This window comes from Danio rerio, chromosome 22 (genome assembly GCF_052040795.2).
Source record: "Danio rerio strain M-AB ecotype USA chromosome 22, GRCz13ab, whole genome shotgun sequence".
In the NCBI taxonomy this organism is placed as follows: Eukaryota; Metazoa; Chordata; class Actinopteri; order Cypriniformes; family Danionidae; genus Danio; species Danio rerio.
Window position 1 is genome coordinate 37512426 of NC_141042.1, and position 27683 is coordinate 37540108.

At 34.9% G+C, this 27683-nt stretch overlaps 1 protein-coding gene across 7 annotated transcripts; it reads left to right on the forward strand.

Annotated features, from left to right (window-relative positions):
• The first annotated feature begins 233 nt into the window (after positions 1-233).
• On the forward strand, positions 234-26767 carry LOC137488974 (uncharacterized). Of its 7 annotated transcripts, XM_087304768.1 has the most exons (7): positions 234-444; positions 15952-16032; positions 16112-16260; positions 16611-16710; positions 16784-16886; positions 18560-18676; positions 23477-26767. In XM_087304768.1, the coding sequence occupies exons 4-7, from the start codon at positions 16654-16656 to the stop codon at positions 23560-23562; spliced, it is 363 nt and encodes a 120-aa protein (XP_087160894.1). In that variant the 5' UTR covers positions 234-444; positions 15952-16032; positions 16112-16260; positions 16611-16653; the 3' UTR covers positions 23563-26767. The 7 variants fall into 7 exon arrangements, 6 of the variants coding, with proteins under 6 accessions (XP_087160894.1, XP_087160893.1, XP_087160891.1 ...); XM_087304767.1 differs by having other exon boundaries at positions 15952-16260; XM_087304765.1 differs by having other exon boundaries at positions 16611-16886; positions 23477-26299.
• The last annotated feature ends 916 nt before the right edge of the window (positions 26768-27683 follow it).

The following is a 27683-nucleotide window of genomic DNA, read 5'->3' on the forward strand; positions in this document are numbered from 1 at the left end:
ATTAAATTACATTACTGCGATTAACTGATTTTCTACCCAACCAATCATCATAGTCTGGAAATAAAAAAGTAGTGACTGCAGCCTCAGGTTGAGTAAAAATACGACACTCAAGGGAAAGTAAAAGTACACATTTAAAAAACTACTTCTTAAATTACAATTCCTGAAAAAAAAACCGACTTCATTACAGTCATTTGAGCATTTGTAATTTGTTACTTTGCACCACTGGTCCTCATGTCACAAAAACATGCACACAAGCATTTACTTACACAGCACAGCTGTTTCCTTGACGTTTTCCTTTTACGGTACGCATTGCATGTACTGGTTTCGCTGACTTCCTGTGTATGCTCTGCGGTAGATGAAGTGATAAAGAAGATATTTGACCAAAAATGTTCAATGTTCAAATGCTCGGTTCAAGATGACCCAGGATCAGCTGAAATGTTACAGGTACTGTCTTTAGTTCATGCTTTTTAAGAAAAACTTATACTCTTACTCTGAACGTTGCCAAAATGTGCAACTGTTAAAACGAAAGTATATAAACTTGGTTCCAGTTTAAGCCCAGCGAGGCGTAAAACATTTTATATTCTTGCTTAAGTTCTTAGTGAAAGGTTAGAAGTCGTGTGTTCATGCTATTATTTGAGGCTATAGAGTTTAAATCAAACATTTTAAGTGTTTTCTTACTGTAATTACCTCCAGTGGAATTGAACTGCTGTAAGATATCAGATATGTAACACAATTGCAACTAGTCAGTGTTCAGTACGTTTTTTAAAAAATGTTGGGTTATTTTAGCCTAACATTGGGTCATTTAAACCTAGCTGATGGGTTTAAAGTGTAATTTAGGTTTACTTGAAAAATAGAAGAACCCGAAGTTTGGTTTGTCTAAATTTGACCCAACATTGGACTTAAAAAAAACCCACAGACCACATACAAAAATAACAATAGATACTGATGAAATCATGTAGAAGTTAAACCACATTAAAGCAAACAGGATACTCACAAAAAGGCGGTATCTTATCTGATTTGGCAGAGTTTTGTCCTCTAGTGGACACAAAAGGAATAAACACAAGGGCTAGTAGTCAGTGCCAAACTTAAAAGGAATAAAACTGCTTTACAACGTTTTATAACACATCAGAGCTCTATATTTAAACTGGTGTTGTTGTTTTTAGCTTGACGTTATGTAAATCTGCCCCTCCACTCCGGGTGTGGAAACCTGTCAGTTGACGTTGCTGTTGGTCTCCACAAGATGGCCTTAGTACCCAGCTAAACAACGCAGTGTATTTAAAAAAGGTCAGACTGACCAGCTTAAACCAGGGCTCGTTTCAGTATCTCCGGATTTCAAATGTTAACTTTAATTTAATGTTCGTGTTAAGTTTCAATCCAGTATATATCAACCTTTTCAGCTCTAGTCAAACCCATAGACTGTAAAATATATGTCAAACCTTATCATAGTGTAATCAGAGCTAATCATATCCGGTAGGAGGCGCCCCTGTCGCATCTAAGGTCAGGAGAAGTAAAACATCAGGTTCATGACACCATGATGAGTACAATGACAGGCAGTGCAGTTTAAGGGTTTTTAATCTAAACAAGAACAAATGAAACCCAAAAGCATTAGAACAGTGTATATATATTTAGTTGACTTATGTACTTTGTCCCAAATATTTCAATGAATGTAACACTTTACAATACAGGACACATAGTTAATTTTGTTTGATGCATTTACTAACAAGAACAAACAATGCACAATACATTTAGGCTATTAGAGTATTTATTAATCTTTGTAAACATTAGTTATTGAAAATACAGTTCGTGTTAACTCATGGCGCACTAACCAAGGTTAACATTCACAGGGTTGGATTTTAATAGTGCATTAGTATTTGCTAAACTATTTATGCTGTACAAGTGTAGTTTATTGTTTATTCATGTTAGTAATCATTAACCATGTGCCCTGTATTGTAAAGTGTGACCGAATGTTCAAATTATAATCCATGCTATATTTACACAACACAAACAGCCTATGTTAAAACAATTCTTGTATATTGGTAAAGTTATGATAATCAGCGATCCAGCCTGTGTAGATCGCTGGAATATACACAGACTGCCATTATTTGGACTACAAGATCCAGTCATCCACCACACACATACACACACCTGCTCCAAGTCTCCACTGATTAGACATTCACGACTGAAGCTGCTTGTGACAGACTGTAAATGTAATGTGAAATGCCATGTAAAATGCCATGTAAAATGAGCATTTTTCTCAGCCTTGTATATTAATGTTCAGTTATTTCACTTTAAAGGCAATGAAAAGAACGTATTTGTCACTATAAAGGTAAAATCCACACTCGGGAATTGGAGAAAAATGCTCATTTTAGAAGAAAATATTGAATGGCATTTAGAGGTTTTTGCATCTAAACTCTTCAAATATGTAAATATACTTATTTTTAAAATACAATTTTTTTTAATCATAATTTTATTTGGGAAATCTGTTAAAACTTGATTTAAATTAAAAACTGAAGCCCATAGGCAAATAACCAACTGGCCGGCGCATTCAACCTTCCTCAGTGAAAATTTGCCCATTTGAACAATAAGATAAATTCAAACATAATAATAATAATCCAACTTTTGGTCTTTCAAACCTCCTGACCCTCTTGGCTACATGCATGACTATTTAATTTAACTTAATAAATTGTAAGTAGAGAGGATTACTTAATAATACATTTTAATAGCAGTTAAATAATAAATAGCAATATATATATATATATATATATATATATATATATATATATATATATATATATATAAATATATATATATATATATATATATATATATATATATATATATATATATATATATATATATATATATATATATAAACAATATTCATATATATATATATATATATATATATATATATATATATATATATATATATATATATATATATATATATATATATAAACAATATTCATTCTGGGCGGGGGTGACTCGTCCCCAGTCCCCACCAATGTCAAGCGCAAACCTACGCCCTTGTAACAGCATTCTCCTGGCAAGCTGACAAGATCAGTTCATGTTATTTTGATTACATCAAAAGCCGCATGCAGAGGTTCAGTGAGTCACCTAGAATTGTTTATTTATTTAGGGTTTAATGCCATATCAGCAGCACTCGCTTTATTAATTGCAAAAAAAAAAAAATTATATATATATATATATATATATATATATATATATATATATATATATATATATATATATATATATATATATATATATATGTATATATTAAACATTTGAATGAAGACAGTGCTCTGCTGCCACCTCCTGGGTGGTTTTGATATCTGTTCTACAATTTAATTAATAAGTTACAAATAATTTCATAATCTAATATTACTGAATTAAAATGCAGTCTTGGTTTTATTTTTGTATTATTTGTAAATACAGGGTAAATACTTTATTACCACTTTCTAACAACCCTTCTGTGCCCATTTCTGCACTGTAGATCTTTAAAAATATTTTTAATAATGATTTTGTTTGGTTATTAAGAGTCACATACTACATTGTTATTCTATTTCATTTAATTAGAATATTAAATAAACTTAATATTATATTAATAGTGTGGCACAAATGGCCAGTTTTATTTATTACTTATCTATCAGGACACAAATTAATGAAAATAAATTTGACATTAATAAGTGCAGCACTCGTGTAAACTTCTGATTTTTTTATTTGACAAATGCTGATAAATAAATACCAACTTCATCTTCAGTAAAAACACAAACACAAAGCAATACAGTCAGTTGAAAGTCCCTCTTTCTCGGTTTAAGTAAAAATCTGGCAGATCTGTGTTTTTTAGCTGTCAGATGTCTCACCTACAGAACATCTGTGTATGCACATGCACACGTACAAAAGGAAGACTGACAATTTATAGAAAATAATAATAATAATTTAAGATACAGCAGTTTGTGATTATTATCTTTAATAAACATAAAACAATTATATATTTTTTACAGGGAAATTCCACTACAGCATTAAAGTAACAATCTGCAGTAAAAAAGTGCTTGGCATATTCTGTATTCTTTATCATGTGTACACACACACACAGCCTGCTTCTTGAAATTTGGATTACTGACAATGGCTCGGCGAGGCAGTGACGCAGTAGGTAGTGCTGTCACCTCACAGCAAGAACGTTGCTGGGTCGCTGATTCGAACCTCGGCTCAGTTGGCGTTTCTGTGTGGAGTTTGCATGTTCTCCCTCCCTTCGCGTGGGTTTCCTCCGGGTGCTCCAGTTTCCCCCACAGTCCAAAGACATGCGGTACAGGTGAATTGGTTAGGCTAAATTGTCTGTAGTGTATGAGTGTGTGTGTGAATGTGTGTGTGGATGTTTCCCAGAGATGGGTTGCGGCTGGAAGGGCATCTGCTGCGTAAAAACCTGCTGGATAAGTTGGCGGTCCATTCCGCTGTTGTGACCCTGGATTAATAAAGGGACAAAACCGACAAGAAAATGAATGAATGAATGAATGAATGACAATGGCTCAGAAGGTTCTGGATGTCAGTGAGAGTTGCAGAAATGTCCCATCACCATCCTGTGTGACAACTCTCAGTAGGATACACTGCAGGATCTCAGGCGGCATCAGTACAAAATTACCAACAATCATCAACATGTCGCTTAACATACAGTATATTAAAGTTAAACTCAAACAATTAAATTTGTTTATACTAGGCATGCCCCCTCCTCACATTCCCCTTTGCATAAGTTTCATTCATGGATTATAAAGTAAACAAAAAAAAAGAGAACATGAAGTGTAAATAAATATATTAAAAATTATTAAAAGCAAAAATCTATTAAAACAAAAAGAGAGAAAGAACTGAGGTAAAATAAAATAAAACAGAGAATATGCTCCACAGGAATCATAGTGATGACTATATATCAATGCCAATGATCTGCAAACAGAATGTAGGATAGATCAGTAAGTTAAGAATTAAGTTTTAGATTGTACATATTTAGCATTAACATTACCAGAGTATATAAATTAGAGAACATGCCACAAAGAAAAATATATTTTGTTATCTTTGATATTAATAAACGTCATGTGATGGACTGTTTTGCTCAAAACTCTTTAAAGTTTACATTATTCTTCTAAGTGAATAAAACCACCAACTGTACGATCAACCTGGAAAACGCCAACCCTAACACAGATGAAACTTCCTAACACAGAAAAACCAACCCTAACAGAGAGGAAAACCGGAATCGAAAGCATACATTACAGCTACGTCTGTTTGCGCAAACCAATGAAAGACTTGTAGCCGGAGTGACATGTTCAGTCTCCGCCCCGATCTGCGGGCTGCAGACGGGTGTACTTGGTCAAGAAAGGGGGAGGGCAAGTATAAACCAGTCTGTCTCTGAGGTTGGCCATCATTTCACTCGTTATGTTTCTGCGAATACAGGGGTGCTGCTGAAGCCACGAAAGTTTGCACCTGAACTAATAGGCTATTAGCTCAAAATTTTAGGTTCGGGACTTCAGAAAGGGCTTTTGTTTACGTGTCCCGTTTAATCATGTGGATAATGTTGTGTAAAGTTGCCATCCTCGTGCTTCTAGCTAAAGGTATGTTGATCACTTTCTTGTTTAGGTGTGTCTCTCTTTCACTGTGTGTGTTTATATAGTGGTCTTAGTAGTTTTCTATGTCCGTTATTCAGTTTATAATGGCTTCTATGTGCGCTCGCGCGATCACTCTTCTCTGACTGCTTCAAGCATTCATTCATCCTTGCGGTTGCGAATGTTTCAAGTGTCGGTGCATGGAGCCTTGGAAGTATAGTTTCTTAAAATTACTGAAATGTTTAATTTAATTGTATCTGCCTAAACATTCATTTCACGATCAGAATGAGCTGTAATACAAAACAGAGCTAGCTAAAATATAAAACACAAACGGCAAGCAGAATCCTACTTAACTGAATATAAGTAGCCTACCTAACGTAAGCAGAATATGAGACTAAAATTAACAAAACAGTACAGTACTAAAATAGACTGAAAACACAAAAGCTCAACACAGAACAGAGAGAGAAGAAAAGTTACTTATACCGGCCGCTGCATGCACATAAACAGTTTAATTTGTAGCCGCATATAATGTTTAATGCAAAAATAATAATAATAATGTTAAAAACTATTTTATAATAGCTATTGGCGTATATACAAACGAAAAACTAAAGATGATAAGGATGTGGATCAGTTGTGGGAAAGAGAAAAGGTTTGCGAAAGAGAGGCGTGAAGAAAAGAGAGGCGTCTAGGAGCTCTGAAAGTCAGAAGTCGGTGTTTCGGCGAGTCGTGAATCAGCTTTTTTGTCCCATGTATACAGACAAAACCGTATTTCTGAGATGTTGACTATATTAAGTTTTTACTATTTACTATCGACTACATCAAGCCAAGTTTTTGGATATTCCTATAGCCTACATGTCAGCGAGCTCGCAAACCGCCATAAGGCGTAATAAGCAGAGACTCGAACCTGTGCGTTGTTGAAGGAGTTCAACTACACATAAAAACTGAATATTTACTCACTCTTAAGAGTTTTCAAACATTTATGGGTTTTTTTCCTTCTGTTGAACAAAAAAAAAATATTCTGAATAAAGCATGAAAACATATAGCCATAACTATTATTGTATTAATGCAGGGAAGAAAGTTATTGGAGCTAGTTTCCTTCAAATATTTGAGAACAAGACACTTAATGTTCGTAGGCCTAAATGAAAACATAGTTTTAACTTTTAAATAATGCCTTTTGTGCACTTGTCAACATTGGAAGTGGATCTAAAAAGACATTCTTTGATAAAATGTTTTGATCCACTTCAAATGACTAACTTCGAATTCGGCATATTTTAATAGGCTAGTGTAGCATATACGCCAACGCCAACGCCCCTTATGCTAATGTATGCCAATAAAACGCTTACAAATAATGCACATATTTATTTAATAATTTTGACCACCAATTGGCAGGATAAGCAGCAAAACATAATGTGTCGGCCGTTTAGTTTGTGCTTTTGAATTGCATAACGGGACCTTGATCTTTCTTCCAACAACTTTTTCCCTCAAAAAGTAAAAAAAAAAGTTAGCCTACTTATTAATGTAACAGTTTAAAGTCTGTTATTTCACAGACTTATTTCTATTTCTTATACAAACTACTAAAATGTCAACAAAAGCCACTTTGTTAAAAATAAATGTCAACATCATAAGTCGACAGAGCACAGATCCCATGCATTATGCAGTGTTTATATAAATAAGAAAATTTATAGTTTGCATGTAATTACATAAATCATAGTTGAGAATTTTTTAAATTTTATTAAGCTCAAATTAAGCTAAACATGATGCGGGTAGACCTGTCCCGTTTACCTACATTTTTACATTTCTACATAACATTTTTAAATATTAAATCTGGGGAAAATTTGGTATTGAGCAATATAAGTCCAAAAGGATCTTCAAAGCTCTTTAACTTCTGTCGGACCGCTATCATGATATACAGGCATACCAACACAGTCTCACGGCAATTCGTAACTTTTTCATTTAGGGGCGGGGACTAGCTGAGCTCCGCCATTGAGCTCCGCACACATTCCACACATTACGTAGATCATGTTCATGTTTGTGTGTGTGTGTTTGCATAACGTATACACAGAATAATTCGGCAATACACATTTATGTGCTTTTTTCCCCAACGCAATCTCAGTCACAGACGGCATCTGTTGCATATCTGTTCACAACTCATACATTGTTAAATCCGATCAGTTTGATCGGTATCAAAAAAGATACATTAAATTTTACACCTAGTTTAAACGCATGAAGTATATCGAAGAGCAATCTTGGGAGTTTCTGCCGCTATGTTGAGTTGTCATTTTGTGTTTTGTTCTGTTTAATATTTGCTTATATTCATTTTTATGTGTTGTGCAAGAAGCATGGTCTAGTTTTTATTTAATTATTTTTATATATTGCTCGTTTTATGTTATTGTTTGATGCAATACTTGTTATTCTTTTTTTCTGTTTGTTTGCAGATATGTTTTATTTTGTTTTGTAAACTGCCTGTTGTGTAAATGTGCTACTTTATATTCTTGCCTTGTTTGCCTTGTGTTACTTTTTACAACTTTTTTTTCACTGACAATAAAGGTATTCCGATTTTGAAATGAATGTTTTGGTACATTATAAACATTTAAAATTGTTATTATAATAAATGTAAAATTAAAACTGTAATATTTGTATTTTTATTTGTGCGTGCGCGTGTGTCCGTATAGAGATAGGCTATTTGTAATATCTGCCTACACAATGGTCAAGTTTTGTCATTGTTAGGCCTATACATGACATTTACATTAAGCCACAGTTTTCTTATAGCTATACAATGTGTGCATCCTTTAGACTTACAAAAGTATCCGGTATGTAGGCCTAACAGAAATATTCATGTGCAATAAAGATGTTGAAAAAAATATTATTGCAGGCCACCTTACGACTAATTTTAATGTCAAAATTTATTATCTCTTTACTGCATGATTATTTCTTTGTTTAGTGTGGATTGGGTGTGTAATCAAACATTTTTAACACTGTCAACCGGATAACCCAAAAACATCTTGACTTTTTATTTACTGTAACTCCCTCCGTCAAACAGATCAAACGCCATTCAAAAACAATTACTGTGCTCTTCCAGCTACAAACTAGTACTGGGAAACACCCATACACACTCATTTACACTCAAACACATACGGCCAATTTAGTTAATCAATTCCCCTATGGCGCGTGCGTTTGGACTGTGGAGAAAAGCAGAGCACCCGGTGTAAATTTTAACACCAACACGGGGAGAACATGCAAACTCCACACAGCCACCTGCGCAGCCGAGGCACGAACCAGCGACCTTCTTGGTGTGAGGCGACAGTGCTAGTAACTAAGCCGCCGTCAGAATTTTTTTCAGTTGATAAGACACATTTATTTCCAATGCTGTCAGAGTTTATTTGATTTTTTTAAATTATTTTGTACATTTAAAAGTTATTTTAAAAATATGATAATATGCCAGTTCCAAAAACAAAGTATTGTACAGTAACCGGTCTGTTTTTCTAAACATTTTGGTACTGGATTTATAATGTCATATTTTTCAATGGTTTAATTCACTCATGCAGCCTGGTTGATTTATTTTTAAACACTTTTGAGAAATTAAGCCTCGTTAAGAGAGAAAGAGAAAATGTTATTTTTTTTATTTTTTTTATTCTGTATTTCTCCATTTATTTATTTAACCATTTTATCATTTTATTTATTTATTATTTTTTCAGTTGGTTTATTATTTATTCATATTTGTCTTGATTCATATTGAAGGCCCCAGAAAGGAGGGTAGAAAGGTGTAAGTTTGATTTAAGAGTTCTACAGTTTTCTTGTTTTTGTTGCTATATGTCATCTCTTTGCTTGGACTTCCATTTTTCATCTACATTTTTAAGCCTTCATTTGTAAGTCGCTTTGGATAAAAGCGTCTGCTAAATGACTAAATGTAAATGTCTGTATTATCTAAAAAAAAAAAGAAAATAAATTAAGAAAATAAATTAAGCCATAAAGGACACACATTAATGTCTTGCTGACATAATTTTCTGCGCATGCGCCAGTTGCGCAGTTCTGAACTGTACCATAAATTCGGAAGTAAAGCTTTCAGAATGACTCAAGTGACGAGCAAAGGGGAAAGCTGGAACTACGCTTTTGAATAAGAACTACGCTTTTGAATAAGAACTACGCTTTTGAATAAGAACTACGCTTTTGAATAAGAACTACGCTTTTTCTATAAGAAGAAAGCTGGAACTACGCTTTTGAATAAGAACTACGCTTTTGAATAAGAACTACGCTTTTTCTAAAAGAAGAAAGCTGGAACTACGCTTTTGAATAAGAACTACGCTTTTTCTATAAGAAGAAAGCTGGAACTACGCTTTTGAATAAGAACTACGCTTTTGAATAAGAACTACGCTTTTTCTAAAAGAAGAAAGCTGGAACTACGCTTTTGTACGGCCTCTCCCACACTGTTTGCAGAAATATTTCAACCAATCTATTATAGAATTCATTTGTTCTTTATGAATGTAAATGTTTGCCTATAATACTTTTTTTGTGAAATGTTACGTTTTATTATGTTTGTGTTTTTCAATTTTGAGTGTCATAGGACATAGGCTATTTGTTTTATTACACTGTAAAATCCAATAAGTTAAGGTAACTCAAAATAATTTAAGGAAACCGATTGCTACAAACCATTTTAGTTGAAAACTAATCAATATGAGTACTGTGAACTTAATTTAAGATGAAGTAATGAGCTATTTAATTAACTCATTACCTTCTACACCGAGTTCAAAACTCTTTTCAGATTTGTAGATTTAACTTTCAGTTAATTTTGAGTTAACTACACTCATTTCATTTGACAAAGTTGACTGTTGGGTTCTACAGTGTAGGCCTATGTGTTTTACTTTTATTGTTTTGTATTTTGCGTATAATTTATGCTGTTTTGTTTTATTATTTGTCATTCTGCCACTTTATTACTGCCACTGTTGAGTTGGGTTTTATTCAGTTTAGTATTCGCTTGTGTTCATTCTTGTTCTGTTTTGCAAATGCAAGCATTTTTTTTTTGTACATTACTTAATTATGTTTTATTTACTTTTTTTATTTTGTGCTTGTTTCTTTGCTGCATTACAAGCATAATATTTTTTGTCCTTTAGCATACTGCTTTTTGTGTAACTGTTTAGTTAATTTTATTTCGCTTTGTAAATTGCCTGTTGTGTTACATTTTACAACATTGTTGGACTGACAATTAAGGCATTCTGAAAAAAATAATGTTTAGGTTGAAATAGTTAAAATCGGTATTATGATAAATGTGAAAAAATTATGTTTTATGTATTTTGTTTGGCCACATTTCTATTGTTTAAACATTTTTGTGCGTGTGTGTGTTCGAAGAGACATTTGCAATGTTTGACGAAAACTAGGCTGTATGGCTTTGTTTTGTAAATATAGCTTACATTTACATTAAGCCGCAGTTTATATCTATAGACTAAATGCATCCCATAGATTTACAAAATGATTCACGGTGTGTAACAGAAATGTCCATCTAATACTGAATAAATAGTTTTTCTTAGATTCGTTTTTATTAGGCTACATGTCTCCAAATATTTTGGGTTGAGTTTTGGACTGTTGTTCCTATGACATCTTTACTTTAAAGGGCCTATTAAGGTTTTTTTTCTATTTGCTCATCTCTGACTCAGATTTATGTAGGCCTTTATGTATTATTATGAAACAAGTTGTGGTTTTTTGGTTTGCTTTGTACTGAAAAACCCTCAAAACTCGAGAGTATCTGATCGGTTTCCGTCCATATTGGGTGGCACTAGTGCTTTCAATTTTTTGTCATTTTATCAGTTTGTTTAAGTTGTTTGACACACGACTAATTTAAACAAGTTTAAAAAAAAAAAACTGGGGAAACCATCGTTTTGTAATAGGCGTTTTAACAAAGTCTTAAAAAACCCAATATTGTCCAGCCTATAAATTAGCACAAAATTAAAATACAGTTCGAGCAAAGTGAAAACATAATAAAAGTAGGCCTAACACAACAACATGTAAAGATGTAAAATAAACTCAACAGGTACAAAACAGAATAAAAATAAATTCAAAATGTAGGACTCTGCATTTGTTGGCATAAGTTTCATAGTCAAATTCACAATATAGGCCTACTGTTAAAACCAGCATGAAATTCAAGTGATGAACAAGAAACTAACGACCCCTTTACTGAGATTGAGATTGGCCTGAGCCAATTGTGCCCGACCAACTGGATTTCTATGCATCACCCATGCACCGCCTTTTAAGGGCGGGGTAGGCTACTGAAACGCACATGAGTTCTCACAGTCAGTCACCAATAAAACATCCTGCTGATGCTAGAAGAGTGTTGTTGAAGCTGTGGAGGTTTGTCTTTTAAAGGGGATGCGTATTATTTAGATTAAACATGTGGAACTTGTTGAAGTTTAGAAATATGCGAAAAGTTACCTTGCTGAGTCTACTTCTTGTTAAAGGTATGTGGATCATGTTCTTGTTTGTCAGTTTATGTAGCCTATGTACGTGCGGCGTTTTTATTGAGGTAAAGTTGTTTTTATAGTCACACATTCATTCAATGACTATTTGTGACACGCTATATTGTTTACCATGGTACATTAAATATTCGGTCTGAAATCACATGCAAGTACAACTCTAAAACAACAGCACTATTTGTTTTACTGGAAATTTGTATAAGTCTACTAGTCATTGCTGATTGTATGATTTCACTATTTAATATATGCAAATTTTATTTTCTTAAAACGTGTCTGAATTTGTGAATAGAAAACTAACTATACCTCAATCTCGTTTTTCTCCCTTTACCGTTTCTATAGATTTTTTTTCCTTTGCGCTCGTGTCTTGCGCGCACGCCACGCACACATGCAGCTGGTTCCCCACTCTTTTTTATTGTTTCACAGGTGAAGCTGTCCTCAAATAGAAGACGCATTCACATAGCTACATTATATTATGATTAGTGTTAAAAATAATTATCATTAAGGGACACGTTATCTACAGGAGAAAAAGGCAGGTGCCAAAGCCCAACCCTCTGCGCGTGCCTGTCACAGAGCAACCACTGTTTTTATCACCATTAAGACTTATTGATTTGAAAAGTATTTAAAGCAGAACCTAATTAGCATTGTCCCAAAATGTCTTGTCAAAAATTGCACTTAAGTGTGTTGAAAAATAATATAATTTCTAAGTGGCCTTTAATATACATTCATATTATCTGAAAGCGCATCTTTTTTAAAGTTTACTTTTTAGATTTGAAGTACCAAAAAATAGGCTACTTTTTCAATACAATAAGGCTCAATTGTATAAACAGAACTAAATTCTTTGCATGCCGTATATGAGTCCATACATATTTCGGATATATATATATTTTTTTTTTGTATATGAGTCATATCACGATTGTCTTTTCACGCACTACGTCATTCTTGCTCCAAGAACAGCAAAGCAATATCCTACAATGTCGTAACAGATAAGCACTTCTCACATAACAGATGCAGGGACAGTTGCTGCACTCAAAAAATGTATTACTGCTGCTCTTTCAAACTAGTTAGTTAAAATTAGATTACACAACACAATTATTGTAATTTATTTGGCTAATTTCTTTGTTTTATGTTCAGTCCACTTAAATTTGTAAACCATAAAGTTAACTTTTGCATTTTATGTTGGGGCAACATGAAGGAATTATGTTGGTCCCAATAGTATCTGGATGCAGCCTTTATAATGCAAGCTGAGACTGCATCACTCAGCGATGCAGTGTCAGACACAATGCACTCAAATGGAGCTTGCTCAGTGAGCATTAGCTGTCCTAAAAGGAGTTCTGAGAATAATTTCAATCAACTGTAACTCATGAAATATGCTTAAAAATGGCTTTTTAGTTCAATTAGGATAACTTCAAGTAAAAGTAAGAGCAGGGCTCAACAATAAGGAATGCTTGGTGGCCCAGGGCCAGCATGAGAGACGCTTGGGACAGTAGACCAGATCATTATGGCCTGATTGGGACAGTGCTGCCTTGTCACTGAAATTTAATTTGCCTGCGGATATTTGTCAATTGAGTGCATTTTAAGTTTGTGCTTTTAAGTCTTAAATGCTATCTTCTCTGTCGTAAACACCATCTTGCTTTTCAGTTCCTCTTATGTGATTTGATGTTTTGAGCATGCTATTTTGTTCCTATAACCTGATGACAATACATCGAATAAACAGCAACATGGCGGCAACATCAAATTATAAGGCTAAAAGAAAATGCTTTTATTTATAAAATAGTAAAATAATACTGCTCTTTTTGTTTGCATAAGACTTTGAATTTTGCTCATTATACATTTATTAACTTTTTATAAGAACTGAAATTCTAAATTTTAATTCTATATTCGAAGACATTATTTTTCACATATTATTTAAAATATGTGGCTAAAATAGCTATTAACTTCTCCTTTTTTTTTTTTTTTTTTTGGTGGGGCTAGTAAAAATTTTGGCAGGGCAAGTAAAAATCTAAACCACTGGGCCGATCAAATCAGTAAAAAAAAAGTCCTAAGCCTTGAAACCCTGAAAGACTTTGAATTGCAGGACCCGTAATAGACATTTGTGATATTATTAGACCTTTGAGTTTAAGTTAAATAAACCTAAATGTATTTAAACTTTATTTGTCAAAATCATGTTGGACCAACTCAATTGCATTTAATTGTAAATAGATTCTTTAGTTGGTCCTAAACAAACTCATTGGATGGAAATCGTGCCCTCAATTAAATTGAGTTCATCAAATGAGTTATTTTTTTTAAATGTGTGTTGTCCACAAAGAAAGACATTTGGAAGGTATTTGGAAGAAAGTCAGCCACAGAACAGATCTTGCAACCTATTTGCTACACTGTAAAAAATAAAAAGTTGAGCTAAATTAAAATATTAATGCAACCGGCTGAAAATAATTTTTTGAGTTTATTAAGCTTCAGTGGTTGAAGTGTACAAAATATGTTTTTAAGTTGTCTGAAATGGCTGGTTTAATTCAAGTCTGCTTTACTAAATAATTTGGCACAGCTTCAACACTAAAGCTAAACAAACTCAAAATTTATTTGCAGCCAGTTGCTTTAACATTTTAGGTTAACTCAACTACTATGCTCAAGTAAAGAATTCAACATTCCACTGAATTTTTTACTTTCATTGAACAAACTGTTACAAACATGCAGTTAAATCGTTTTCATGAGTAAATTCAACTCTGAGCTAAAAAAAATGTCCACCTAACTTACAATTTTAAACTGAGTTAACAATTTTAAAGCTGGATTTTTTACAGTGTACCATAGTATTTATTTTTCCAGCAATGATGGTAAATTGGTGTCAAATTTGTCTGTTTACTCCCATTTTTCCAAACATTTGCCTATAGAAATGCACAATAACCTGAGGTTGTGTAAATGATGGCAGAAATGAAAATTTTAGGTGAACATTTTGAGTGACTGAATTCTTTTAAAAAGTTCTTCTGTGCAAAACTTTTTCATACTTAATCTCAGAAGACGTGGATGAGCAGTAGTTCCAGATCAGCTCATAATGTCAGACACACATATGCTTTTCTGCCATTTCAGCAGGGAAAAAAAAGTGAACATGATGCTTAAGCTTTTACATTTACATTTTACATTTACATTTAGTCATTTAGCAGACGCTTTTATCCAAAGCGACTTACAAATGAGGACAAGGAAGCAATTTACACCACTGAGAGCAACAATGAATAAGTACTAAAGGCAAGTTTCAGGTCTGTAAAGTCTAAGAAGGGAAGTGTTAGTAAAATTTTTTTTTTTTTTTTTTTTTTTTGTACAGTTAGTGTGATATTCAAATAGGCAATTGCAGATTAGGAAGTGAAGTGGAGACTAAATAGTTGAGTTTTTAGTCGTTTCTTGAAAATAGCGAGTGACTCTGCTGTTCTGATGCAGTTAGGGAGTTCATTCCACCAACTGGGCAGATTGAGCGTGAGCGTTCGCGAAAGTGATTTTTTTCCTCTTTGGGATGGAACCACGAGGCGACGTTCATTCACAGAACGCAAGTTTCTGGAGGGCACATAGATCTGCAGAAGTGAGTGCAGATAAGAAGGTGCTAGGCCAGAAGTCACTTTGTAGGCAAACATCAGAGTTTTGAATTTAATGCGAGCAGCAACTGGCAGCCAGTGCAAACGGACTAGCAGCGGAGTGACATGTGCTCGTTTAGGTTCATTGAAGACAACTCGTGCTGCTGCATTCTGGCAAAAAGAAGAACATGACACCGCTGGTTTGAGTTCCAGTCAGTTGGTGTTTCTGTGTTGAGTTTGCATGTTCTCCCCATGTTGGCATGAGTTTTCATCCAGGTGCTCCGGTTTTCCCAACAGTCCAAACACAAATATTTAATGTGATCTTTTATTGATTGTGTTTTCCAGGTGTGTTTGGTGTTGAGCCTGAAGAAGTGAAGGTGGTGAGGGGAGAAACTCCAACTCTACACACTGGAGTCAAAGACTATCGTAAGATATTTTGGAGGAATGGACACAACGTTAATATAGCTGACTGTCAAGTACAGAAAGATGATTCAACACTGTGTAGCTCTCACAGAGATGGACTGCAGATCGACAGACAGACTGGGTCTCTCACCTTCATGAACATCAGTGACAAACTCGGCGGACATTATAAACTGCAGATCTTCAGCAATAGCTTTGAGAAGTCAACCAAAGAGTTCAATGTCTCTGTCTTTGGTAAGTAAATTCCTCATATTATTTAAGCGTGCAAAAAAGCTGGTGCACCCAATAAGACCAACACAGAGGTTTCAAAGTATTAAAAACTTAAAATGAACTAAAATCAAAGTTGGCAACAACCCCATCCTAACTGTAAATCATACTCAGTAATCAAAAAGAAAAAAAATCAGGGACAGGTGAGGACAAATCCTCTTCAGATGGTGCTAAATTTGATTGGGCGCAATTGTCAAAATAAATTTGAATAAGCTGTGTGTTTCAGCCTTGTTAACAGTGTGGCGCAATGTTACTGCCCACACAAACACACATTCTAGCCTGTATTTCACATTGAAACTTTATTCTGTCTTTTCCAGATCCTCTTCCCTTTCCCACAATCTATGTATCAGAAAACTCCTCATGCTCTCAGTGTGTCCTGCAGTGTTCAGCGAATGTGACACAGGCGACTCTCTCCTGGTATAAAGGAAACCACTTTCTGTCCTCCATCCACATCTCAGATCCTAACAACAGCATCTCTCTGCCTCTAAAGGGGAATTATGAGGACATTAATGAATACAGATGTGTGGTGAACAACTCAATCAGCAACCAGACCAAACACCTCAGCAGATCTGAAGTCTGTCGGCCATGTGCAGGTATGATTCATAAACATTATCAAATCATTCATATGTATTAAGCAGCTTCATCCAGCTTTCCTGAGAAACACGGTTGCATTGTATGATGAATGGATTTAATTTGCTGTAGATTTTCAGCCTTGTGGATTGAAGATAATTATTTTTAATATGAACAATATCTTTGAATGTGCTGCATTTAAAAACAACACACATGGAAACAATGTAAAAAATGTAAAAACTAGCAGAAATAATTTACAGACTTGTCAAAACTGTTTTATAGTGGATGATTATTATTAGATTAATACAGTGTTAGGGTAATCTTGAGGCATGGGGTTGGACACTGCTGCTCAAATTAAACAATGAATCCTCCAACACGAAATGGGCCAGTGTTTCATTTTCACTGTCCAGCCAATGTATACTTGCCTTTCATTTCATTCAGATTTAGCATGCAGCTCTAATGACTGACAGATATTGTACACACAGTTATTCTGTACTGTCTGCAAACCAAAACTGTCAATCTTCGTCACAATACAAACAAAAAATAAATAAAAAAATCACCTCATATTGCCGACCTGATCTTACCGTTAGCACTCTTAAAAGATAATTTAATTGCCTCTGTTGAAAAAAAATTAATTAAGAACTTCTTGAACCACGATTTAAGCTGGTTCTCTGAGATCAGAACCAGCACAAGAACAAACAAGAAGCCAGAACAAACTTAATCCAGCAGCCATGGTTCAAAATCTACCTACACTAAAAAGACATTTATATGGATACACCTTAATAAACTTATTGGGAATTTCACTCAAAAACAACTATGTGTGCTTGGTTTTATCATATTCTTTCATGAGTTATTTACAAGCAACTTCACATATACTAATGTGCCGCAAACAGGACGTTAAAATCCTCAACCATTTCCATTTTATTAAGGAGTATCCATTTTAATGGCCCGCCCTGTATATATACAGTTGAAGTCAGAATTATTAGCCCCCCTGCATTCTTAGCCCCTGTTTTTTTCTCCCACAATTTCTGTTTAACAGAGAGCAGATTTTCCAGCACATTTCTAAGCATAATAGTTTTAATAACTCATCTCTAATAACTGATTTATTTTATCGTTGCCATGATGACAGTAAATAATATTTGACTAGATTTTCTTCAGGACACTTCTATACAGCTTAAAGTAGCATTTAAAGGCTTAACTAGGTTAATTAGGTTAACTAGGCAGGTTAGGGTAATTAGGCAAGTTATTGTATAATCATAGTTTGTTCTGTAGACTATCGAAATAGAAATAGCGTAAAGAGGCTAATAGTTTTGTCCCGAAAATGGTGATTAAAAGATTTAAAACTGCTTTATTCTAGCCAAAATAAAACAAATAAGAATTTCTCCAGAAATAAAACATTATCACACATACTGTGACAATTTCTTGAATCTGTTAAACATCATTTGGAAATGAAAAATATTTTTGAAGGTAATATTTTTTATATTTCTTGTGACCATGTACTCTGTGTATAGCATGTATAACAGGAACATGAAAGGAAGATTCTAAAATCAGTGTGTGTTAATATTCAGAATAAGGTCAATATAACATAAATACTGATGTCCAACATAGCATACCTATAGATAAATCAGATTTCAATGTTGTTGAAGTCACAGTTTTGCTCATTCTGCTCTAAAAACTCTCTCTTTGTCCATTACAGAAACAGGTCTGAAACCAGTTTATATAGTACTTATCTGTCTGGTTATTGCGGTGATTGGGTTTCTGGGGACTGCAGGAGCTGTGATTTACTGCTCCAAAGGGAGAAGACAACAAACTGGTATGTATTAATTACAGCTGACACACATTTGGGTGAGCGTAAGAAGGCAGATATCAATGTCTGTGGAACCTGTAGTTGGACTGGAGTTGTGATAACTCTAAATAAGATTATAAATACAAAGGATTTCATATATACCATGTCAGTAGTACAGGCACCAGCCATCATAGGCAGTATTACAAATATGTGCTTTATTACCAATTATTAATGCAGAGTTACTTTTCACCCTTCATATAGATCAGGGCTATTCAATTAGTTTGTCATGCTGGCCGGGTCATAAAAAGCATCCCAAACGAAGGGCCGGAGAGATATAACTTGCTGTATGAGTGATGACACAACTGCAATATAAGAGCCCATATGTGTATATTTTTAATCCTTAAGACACCCACATTGGCTTTTTCTACATTAAAATGTTAATATATTGTATTTTGAAACTAATATCAGTGCATTGTACAATAGACTTTTTTTTTCAAATGTTTTTCAGAGCACAACAAAAGCAGTGCATTGCTGAAGTAGGCTTCTTCTACATTCAGACACATTCATATGTGATGTTTTGAACTGCATTACAATTAGGGATGCAACAATTATAGATTTTGGTTGTACGATTATATAGTCTGAAGAATAATCAAGGTTTCACGGTTATCACGTCTAATGTAAATTCAACCTTTAAATTAGGTAAGTAGCTATTTATAATAACTGTTGTTGCCATCTGCGTTCATACATACATGATCATTTTAATAATAATTCGTCTAACATATCTTTTGTTTACATTGCACTGAAAGGCACGCACAACTCTCATTGTGGAATGTTTTCTTCTGCGTGCGCCCGGCAAACCGCAAGCGCGTCGCTCTGCTGGCGCGCGCATATTGTCATATATTCTTCCATTAGAAATAACGAACTTGCACGCGGAAAAGACGTGACATGGGAACGGCCGCTGCTATAGTTAATCCTGTTCGTATTAGCCTAGGTGTACTTCAAAATTTAAACTAGAGCACAACTTGGCATTTTGCAGCGGTTTCGTTTCGTTCCGTGCAACTGAAATGCGGCTTAGAGAAGACTTTACGATTGATAAACTGTGATGAATTAAAGCGCAGTTAATAGTGAAATCGGCTTATCGTTGCATCCCTATTAACGATATCAGTGCATTTTACAAATAGCCTTTTCTACAAACATGTTTTCGGCTGCCCGCACCACTCGCTTATGATGACTCACGCTCTGTGCAGCCTTTAACTGCAGCTCGTGCTGTTATTGAACTGACGCACGTTACTTCATAACTATAGCGGCCGTTTGTGGACTGAAATGAAAAGGGGGAGGGCCCTGAATAGCCCTGTCCCTGCTGTAGATTGTGTTCAGTAGTCTTTAAAGGGTTAGTTCACCTAAAAATGAAAGTTACGTCATTAAGTGCTACACTTTTGTGTCATTCCTAACCCAATGAGACCTTTGTTTGTCTTACAAATCTGAGATCTTTCAAAGCCCTGAAAAAAACATCCTCAAAAAAAACCCATATGCCTTCAGTGGTTCATTTAGAATATTATCAAGCAATGAAAATCCTTTTGCGCACATAAAACTAAAATAACATTACTGAACAGTTACTCCTCCTCAGTGTCAGTACAGAGTAGACATACGTCTGTGGTCTTATAAGCCAAGACAAATTTAAATTAATTATTTGAAACTACTGTTTTAGCACAAATTCTTTATTTTTTAAATATTTGTTATGAAAACAAAAGCTTTGTACTTCATGCATGTTCCAGATAATAATTTCATCCTTGTAAAAATGCATCAGCACTTTGGAACAGGGCCCACAGAGTTTAGTCTGAGCAGGAATACAAACACTCATGCCAGTTCATGCCAGTGTTTGCGCTGACATGTGATAACCTAATGAATCGTGTTCTAGAATTTATGTTGCTATAAGCGCAGAGTAAATCGATTTTTAAAAATAAAAAATCTACAACCCCAAATCAGAAAAAGTTTTGACTGTAGGAAAAAGGCAAATAAAAAAGAAGTGATTTCCAAATTATCATTTACTGGTATTTTATTACAACAAGCATCATTTAATGTGCTCCTCATAATTTTTATTGTTTTTTTTTTTTTTTATAAAAACGTATTCCAATTTTGGTTCTTGCAACACATTTCAATCAAAAAGTGTGAACAGTAAAGCATTTACCACTTTGTAATGTTCCTTTGGAATGAACTTTGTCCCATTCCTTTTCACAAAACAAAATGTTTAGGGATTGAAGACACCATGTGATTAAGTGTTTCTGGTGTAATTATGTCCCATTCTTCCTGCAAACCTTCCTTCATTTTCACATTTTGTACTTCAAAATAAACCACGCATTCTCTATTGGAGACATGTTAGGACTGTAGGCAGGCCAGTCAAGTACCTGTGTTCTCTTCCTCCACAGCAGGACTTTGTAATGTCTGCAGAATGTGGTTTTGCATTGTCTTGTTGAAATATGCTTGGGCGTCTCTGGAAAAGAAGGCAGCATCTTGTGCTCCAAAATCTCTCTGTACTTTTCAGCATTAATGGAGCATCACATAAGTGCAAGTTAACTTTGGCAAGATATTGAGACAAGCCCATATCATGACAGAGCCTGGATTCTGGACTTGTTGCTGGAAACTGTCTGGATTATCCTTTTCTTTTTTGGTCCGGAGCACAAATTGTCCATTTCTCCCAAAAAGTACCTGAAATACTGATTCATCTGACCACAGTACACATTTCCACTGTGTGATGGTGCATCCCAGATGCATCCAAGCCCAGAGAAGTCAACTGCGTTTCTGGACACTGTTAATATAGGGCTTCCTCTTGGCACAGCACAGTTTTAACTGGCATTTGTGGATGTAACTATGTATTGTAGTCCTTGACAAAGGTTTGCTGCCAGTAGTCCTTAGTCCTTGTGGTGATATGGCTTTTAGATGAATGAGGATTCTTGATGCAGTGCTGCCTGAGGGATCAGCGATCACGATAGATCAGTTCAGGTTTGCACCCTTGTCCTTTACACACTGAAATTCCTCCAGATTCCTTGAACCTTTTAATGATTTTCTGCATTGTTGAAGGTGAAATATCCAAATGTCTTCCTCTCTTTCTCTGAGGAACATTGTTTGTAAACATTTCAATCATTTTCTTACATATTTGTTGGCAAACTGGTGATCCTCAGCCCATCTTTGCTCCTAAAGCAGTGGTTCTCTTTTCTGCCCGTGACCCCCAAAATAACAATGCTAGTGACGCGCCACCCCCAATATCCTCTGAGGTGATTATAAATACAGAAACCTTGCATGTAATGGCGCGCACACACCAATAGACCCAAGTCTATTCTTCGTTTAATTTTTTTTTAATTTATGTCAGTGCTGTAAATGGGCCAGAAAGTTTCACCTGGTGTTATAAAATCAATCTGCTGCATCTGACGCTATTGCTGTGTCTTTAATACTATTTAATTACCCCAGGGGTCGCAGTCCAATAGAACTAGTAACTATAAGCTACTATAGTAACTATATAGTATGTAGCAGGGGTCACCAGTCTCATTCCTGGAGGTCCGGTGCCCTGCAGGGTTTAGCTCCAACTTGGCTCAACACACCTGCCTGAGTGTTTCAAGTATACCTAGTAAGACCTTAGAGCTTGTTCAGGTGTGTTTGATTAGGGTTGGAGCTAAAATCTGCAGGACACTGGACCTCCAGGAGCAAGTTTGGTAATCCCTGGTTTATAGAAACTATAAACATTTTTTTTCAGTAGGTTATGGATAAAATATGGTAATTCTTATGGTTTAATAAAAAATAAATAGATTTTTGGAATTTACCCGGGGGTCCCCTTTTATTGTTCCGCGACCCCTCAGGGGGTCCTGACCCCCACTTGGAGGACCACTGCCTAAAGGACTGACCTTTCTTGGATGCCAAATCATAATTACAATCACCTGTTAACATCACTTGATTCACATCACATCATTATTTCACCAATTAACCCAATTACTAACCCTAAAATAATCCTGTGCCAACTTTTTAAAAGGTGTTGCAGAAACCAAAATTACAATATTGTTTATTTGAAAAAACAAAACAAAACAAAAAAAAACATAAATCATGAGGAATACATTAAATAATGTTTGTTGTATTCTCTGCAATGAAATAATATATATTTAAAATATATAAAAAGCATTTTTTTTTCTTTGCGTTTTCCATACTGTCCCAAACCTTTCTGATTTGGGGTTGTATATTAGGTTAGTAAAAGTGATTTTAAAACAGCTTAGGCTATTAGGCAATTTATTAAAACAGCTTGGGCTTAATTGTTACACATTTCAGTGCAAAACCGAAAAGAGATTACACACAGGAGCACTGTTTGTTGGGGAATAGTTCACATTCTGGCTTTCCTTCCCTTCTCATCAACAACTGAATTCAGAGCTGCCACACCTTCACTCCAAAAAAATATTTTGCTACTTGTTTGAACTACTAATTTAAAATAAGCTAAATCAACATTCTTAATTTTTTTGTGTGACAACTCAATTATTTTATATTCATATCACTTAAGTTTGACAATTACCTTAATCGATTTGTGTTTAGACAACATGAAGGATTTACGTGGAACCCAGCATTTTTAACAGTGTTGCCTGCCTATTTTCTAAACATGAATTTTGTCACTGTTTTGAAGCTAGGTTATAGATATCCTAAAAATTAACAATACTAACATCTAAAACAGTTGACTTTAATTTCATTGGACCTTTAAGAATTTTTGTTTAAAAAGTCAATTATTGAACACCTTGCGTTATAGGGACAAGACAGCACCTGTATTTGTGCTAATGGTCATTTGTGTGATTGCAGGCACTGACTACAGTCATGTAACGAAAACGGAGGAACAGTCACCTGGAGAATCAGCAGAAACTTCATCTTCAGGAGATTCCCTTTAGGAATATTGAATGACCAAATTCACCTCCTAATGCAGCTTTTCCCAGTTGTCAACGTTTGTCCAATTTCTAGGTGTTGTTTGCAAAAGTCTTAACACAATTAGGGAACCGTCAATCTTTCTTGACCAATACTTTTAACACAACTCATGTTGTTTTCACACAATATTCAGTCAGTTAATACATTTCTAAAATGCTTATGTTTTTTCACATAAGCTTTAACCATATCAAAATGCATTTTGCTATGCAAGAAGTTTGTTGTAATTTTTGACACTAAATACAGTTTAACATGAATTTAAAATCCCTCAAGTCATTTTAGACTTGAACCAAACAAAGACCAAAGCAAAGGAATTTTAATGTCAAATTTTCCAACACATTTACAGTATCTCTCACCGGCCACTTTATTAGGTACACCTTACTAGTACCAGGTCAGACCCCCTTTTCCCTTCAGAATTGCCTTAATCCTTACTGGCAGAGATTCAACAAGCTACTGGACACTACTGGAGATTTTGCTCCATATTGACATGATAGCATCACACAGTTGCTGCAGATTTGTTGGCTGCACATCAATGATGCCAATCTCCCATTCCACCACATCTCTAAGGTGCTTTATTGGATTGAGATCTGGTGACTGTAAAGGCCATTTGAGTACAGTGAACTCATTGTCATGTTCAAGAAACCAGTCTGAGATGATTCATGCTTTATGGCATGACATGTTATCCTGCTGGAAGTAGCCATCAGAAGATTGAGACACTGTGGTCATAAAGGGATGGACATGGCAGGATGGATCCATGCTTTCATGTTGTGAGGCCAAATTCTGACCCGACCATCCGAACGTGGCAGCAGAAATGGAGCATCAACAAGGCATTTGTGCCCACATAACTGACGCTCACTGGATATTTCCTCTTTGTCTGACCATTCTCTGTAAACCAAAGAGATGGTTGTGCGTGAAAATCCTAGTAGATCAGCAGTTTCTGAAATAGACCAGCCCGTCTATCACCAACAACCACGCCACGTTCAGAGTCCCTTAAATCCCTTTTCTTCCCCATCCTGATGCTCGGTTTGAACTGCAGCAGATCGTCTTGACCATGTCTACAACCCTAAATGCATTGAGTTGCTGCCATGTGATTGGCTGATTAGAAATTTAAGTTAATGAGTAGTTGGACATAATAGGTGTAGGTGTACCTGTCTAATAAAGTGACCAGTGAGCGTGTTTTAAAAGAGATAGCAACATATAGTCGCTTTGGATAAAAGCGTCTGCTAAATGACTAAATGTAAATGTAAATGTAAATATGAGTTATAGGTTAAAGTCAAGGAGAAAAAAAAAAGATTAATAGTGTTTGACGCCACAGCTATTGAGAAACAGGAATATACAGTAAACTACACATGTACGTATATTTACCAGTGGTGTAAAGAGTACTGAAAAATCATACTAAAATTAAAGTACCATTACTTGCCTAAAAATGTAGTGTAAGTAGAGTAAAGGTATATTTGTAAATATTACTGAAAGTATGAGTAAAAGGTAGCCCTTTTAAAAGTACTCAAGAGCAGTGAGTAGTGAGTATTCTGCTGATGCATTTAAATGTAATTTGTGGATGTGTGTGTGTAAACGTAACATTCTGTAGTGCATTTAGTTTTTGCCCAAGCAGACACACAACATCATAGGACGTTAATATTAGGTTAGATTTAGGTTGTGATGTCAGGTGACCAAAATTGAATGTCTAGCCAGCGTCTAAGGACAACGTTATTTTGAAATAATGACGTCAAATGACGTTGATACTTGGTTGTTTTTCGGGTTGTGTTAGAAAGTGACCAAAATCCAACATCGAGCCAACATCTTAAACCAACAACATCAAGATGTAACATCATTAAACGTTGATATTTAGTTGATTTTAGGTTGGATGATGGATATTGATGTCGGCCTGATGTTGGGTTTTAACGTCAACTTGATTTTCATTTCCCAAATGAAATGCAACATCCCCACCATGTTGTTTGCTGCAATTTTAAATCGCCAATAGCTTGAGGTAGTTCATTATGATGAGATGTAACTTCTATGTGTGATTTGATTGGACAGGAATTACAGGACTGATTTGTGTAATCCCCATAGACTGGGAAAAATACAGTAGTGACTGCAGGTTGAAGGAAAATAGTGGAGTAAAAGTACCGATAGGGCACAATTACAGGAGTTTCAGTATGCGTAATTAGTTACTTTACACCACTGGTATTTACTAAACCTACAACACAATCTATGATTAGTGCAGCATATAGTAAAATCAGAACTGACAGCTTACGTTTCTGTAATTTCATTAAATGTCAGTGTTTTTAAGATAACTGTTTTACATGTTGGAGACATGTAACCTTATGACCATTTCACAAGTTTTGACATGTATTAGTGCTCTTACACTTGATCACGACACGAGAGTCCATCCAATTCAGTGTATCTTTGTTTATTTTTTACATCAGACATCCACACATGTCAATTTCATCACAATCCACTTACATACAACTTGTTTGTTCCAGCTTAATGAATTATGACTCCAATCTTACGGCCAAAAGCTTAACATCACACCAACAACTTACGCATGCCACAAAATAAGCATATACATGCGCAGTGGGAAAGTAACTCGAAGTATATGACATACAAATCAACAAGATCATCTTATTTTATATTACTATAATTATGTACCACTGACAAATTATGAAGATTACCTTGAACAATAAACTATGACTCTTACAATAATAACTGTGTTGTGATAAAATAATTGTTCATTGTGAAGGGAACATGTGTTTGTATTTTGTAATACTCGTTTTTATTGAGGGAGGTTTGTCGGGTTTTGGCAGATGTATTATATTTTGTTAGCGTTTTAATGCATTTTGTGTTGGATCTCAGCAGTGTGTAATTTTGAGCATGATAAGCTGTTTTGTCCAGTTGGTGCGTTAAAGAGTTTAACAAATGTGTTAAAAGTAAAAACTATTTTGGGTTTCCAATGCAAACAGCATTTGAGAAAGAGATGCAAAAAGGATTGCAACTGCCCTCACGTTCCTATGTATGTTTTACCACGTCCTGTCTCAAGTGAAGTACTGAACAACTCTGAGGATTAGTTTAACATGAAATTTGTATTTTATACAAAACACAGTAGATAAGTTGCTTAAACCTATAAAAAATGCATTCAATAACCTTTGAATTAAAAGTTTGTTTCTTAAAGCCCAATTTCTGGGTTTCTGTAGGTCTAAAACCCTTTCTTGCTTTCAAGCAGGCTAATCCCCTTCACATCACACAGTCTTCAATGTTCAAAAATAACAATATAAACCCCTAAAGTTTTAAGTTATCAGTCATTTTTGTACAAGTTTGTTTTTTAAATCACTAAATAAAATTTTAAAGAAAGAAAAAACTTATTTTGACAGTCACTAGTAGATCAGGATTACCAATGCTCAACAGAATATATTGGGTTGTTTTCGTTTTCAAAAAACCCAGTTCAATAGACAGTCTATGAAGAAACAATTAACAGTTGAGGAAGTTGAGGATGCTAAAAGGATGTGAAAGGTTGTCCTTTCAAAAAGAAAAAGAGAGACAGAAAATGTCACTCATCCGTTTCAAAGCCACAGATAATGGGGGGTTGGGTGCTCACTAGAAATCAGGCTGTCATGATCTGACAGAAGGCATGGAACGAACTAAATAAAAATGGACCTTGAACAGACAAAGTCAAAAACAATCATTATTATCTTCATTGTAAGTCACTCTTACAGATTTACTTCCTCTTATTTTTATTCACCTTAAATAGCAAGTCTATTTGGTGTGTCAGAATGGAAAGGAAGTGTGTTAATGCCAACACAATCTGACAGCAATTCGTAACTTTTTCATTTAGTGGCTAATTCGTATGAATTCGTACGATCAAATTCGTACAATTTAGTACGATTTGCTTATCCCCCAATGACGGTTGGGGTTAGGGGTGGGGTTAGGTGCCACGCCTCCTTTTTAAAATCGTACCATTTCGTACGACTGAACTTGTATGAATTCGTACGAATTAGCCACTAAACTGGCAAAACGTAAAATACATACGTTTTCTCGTGAGATCAGGCTGAGATCATTTTGAGACACTGAAATAGACTGTGCAATAGACCAGCTG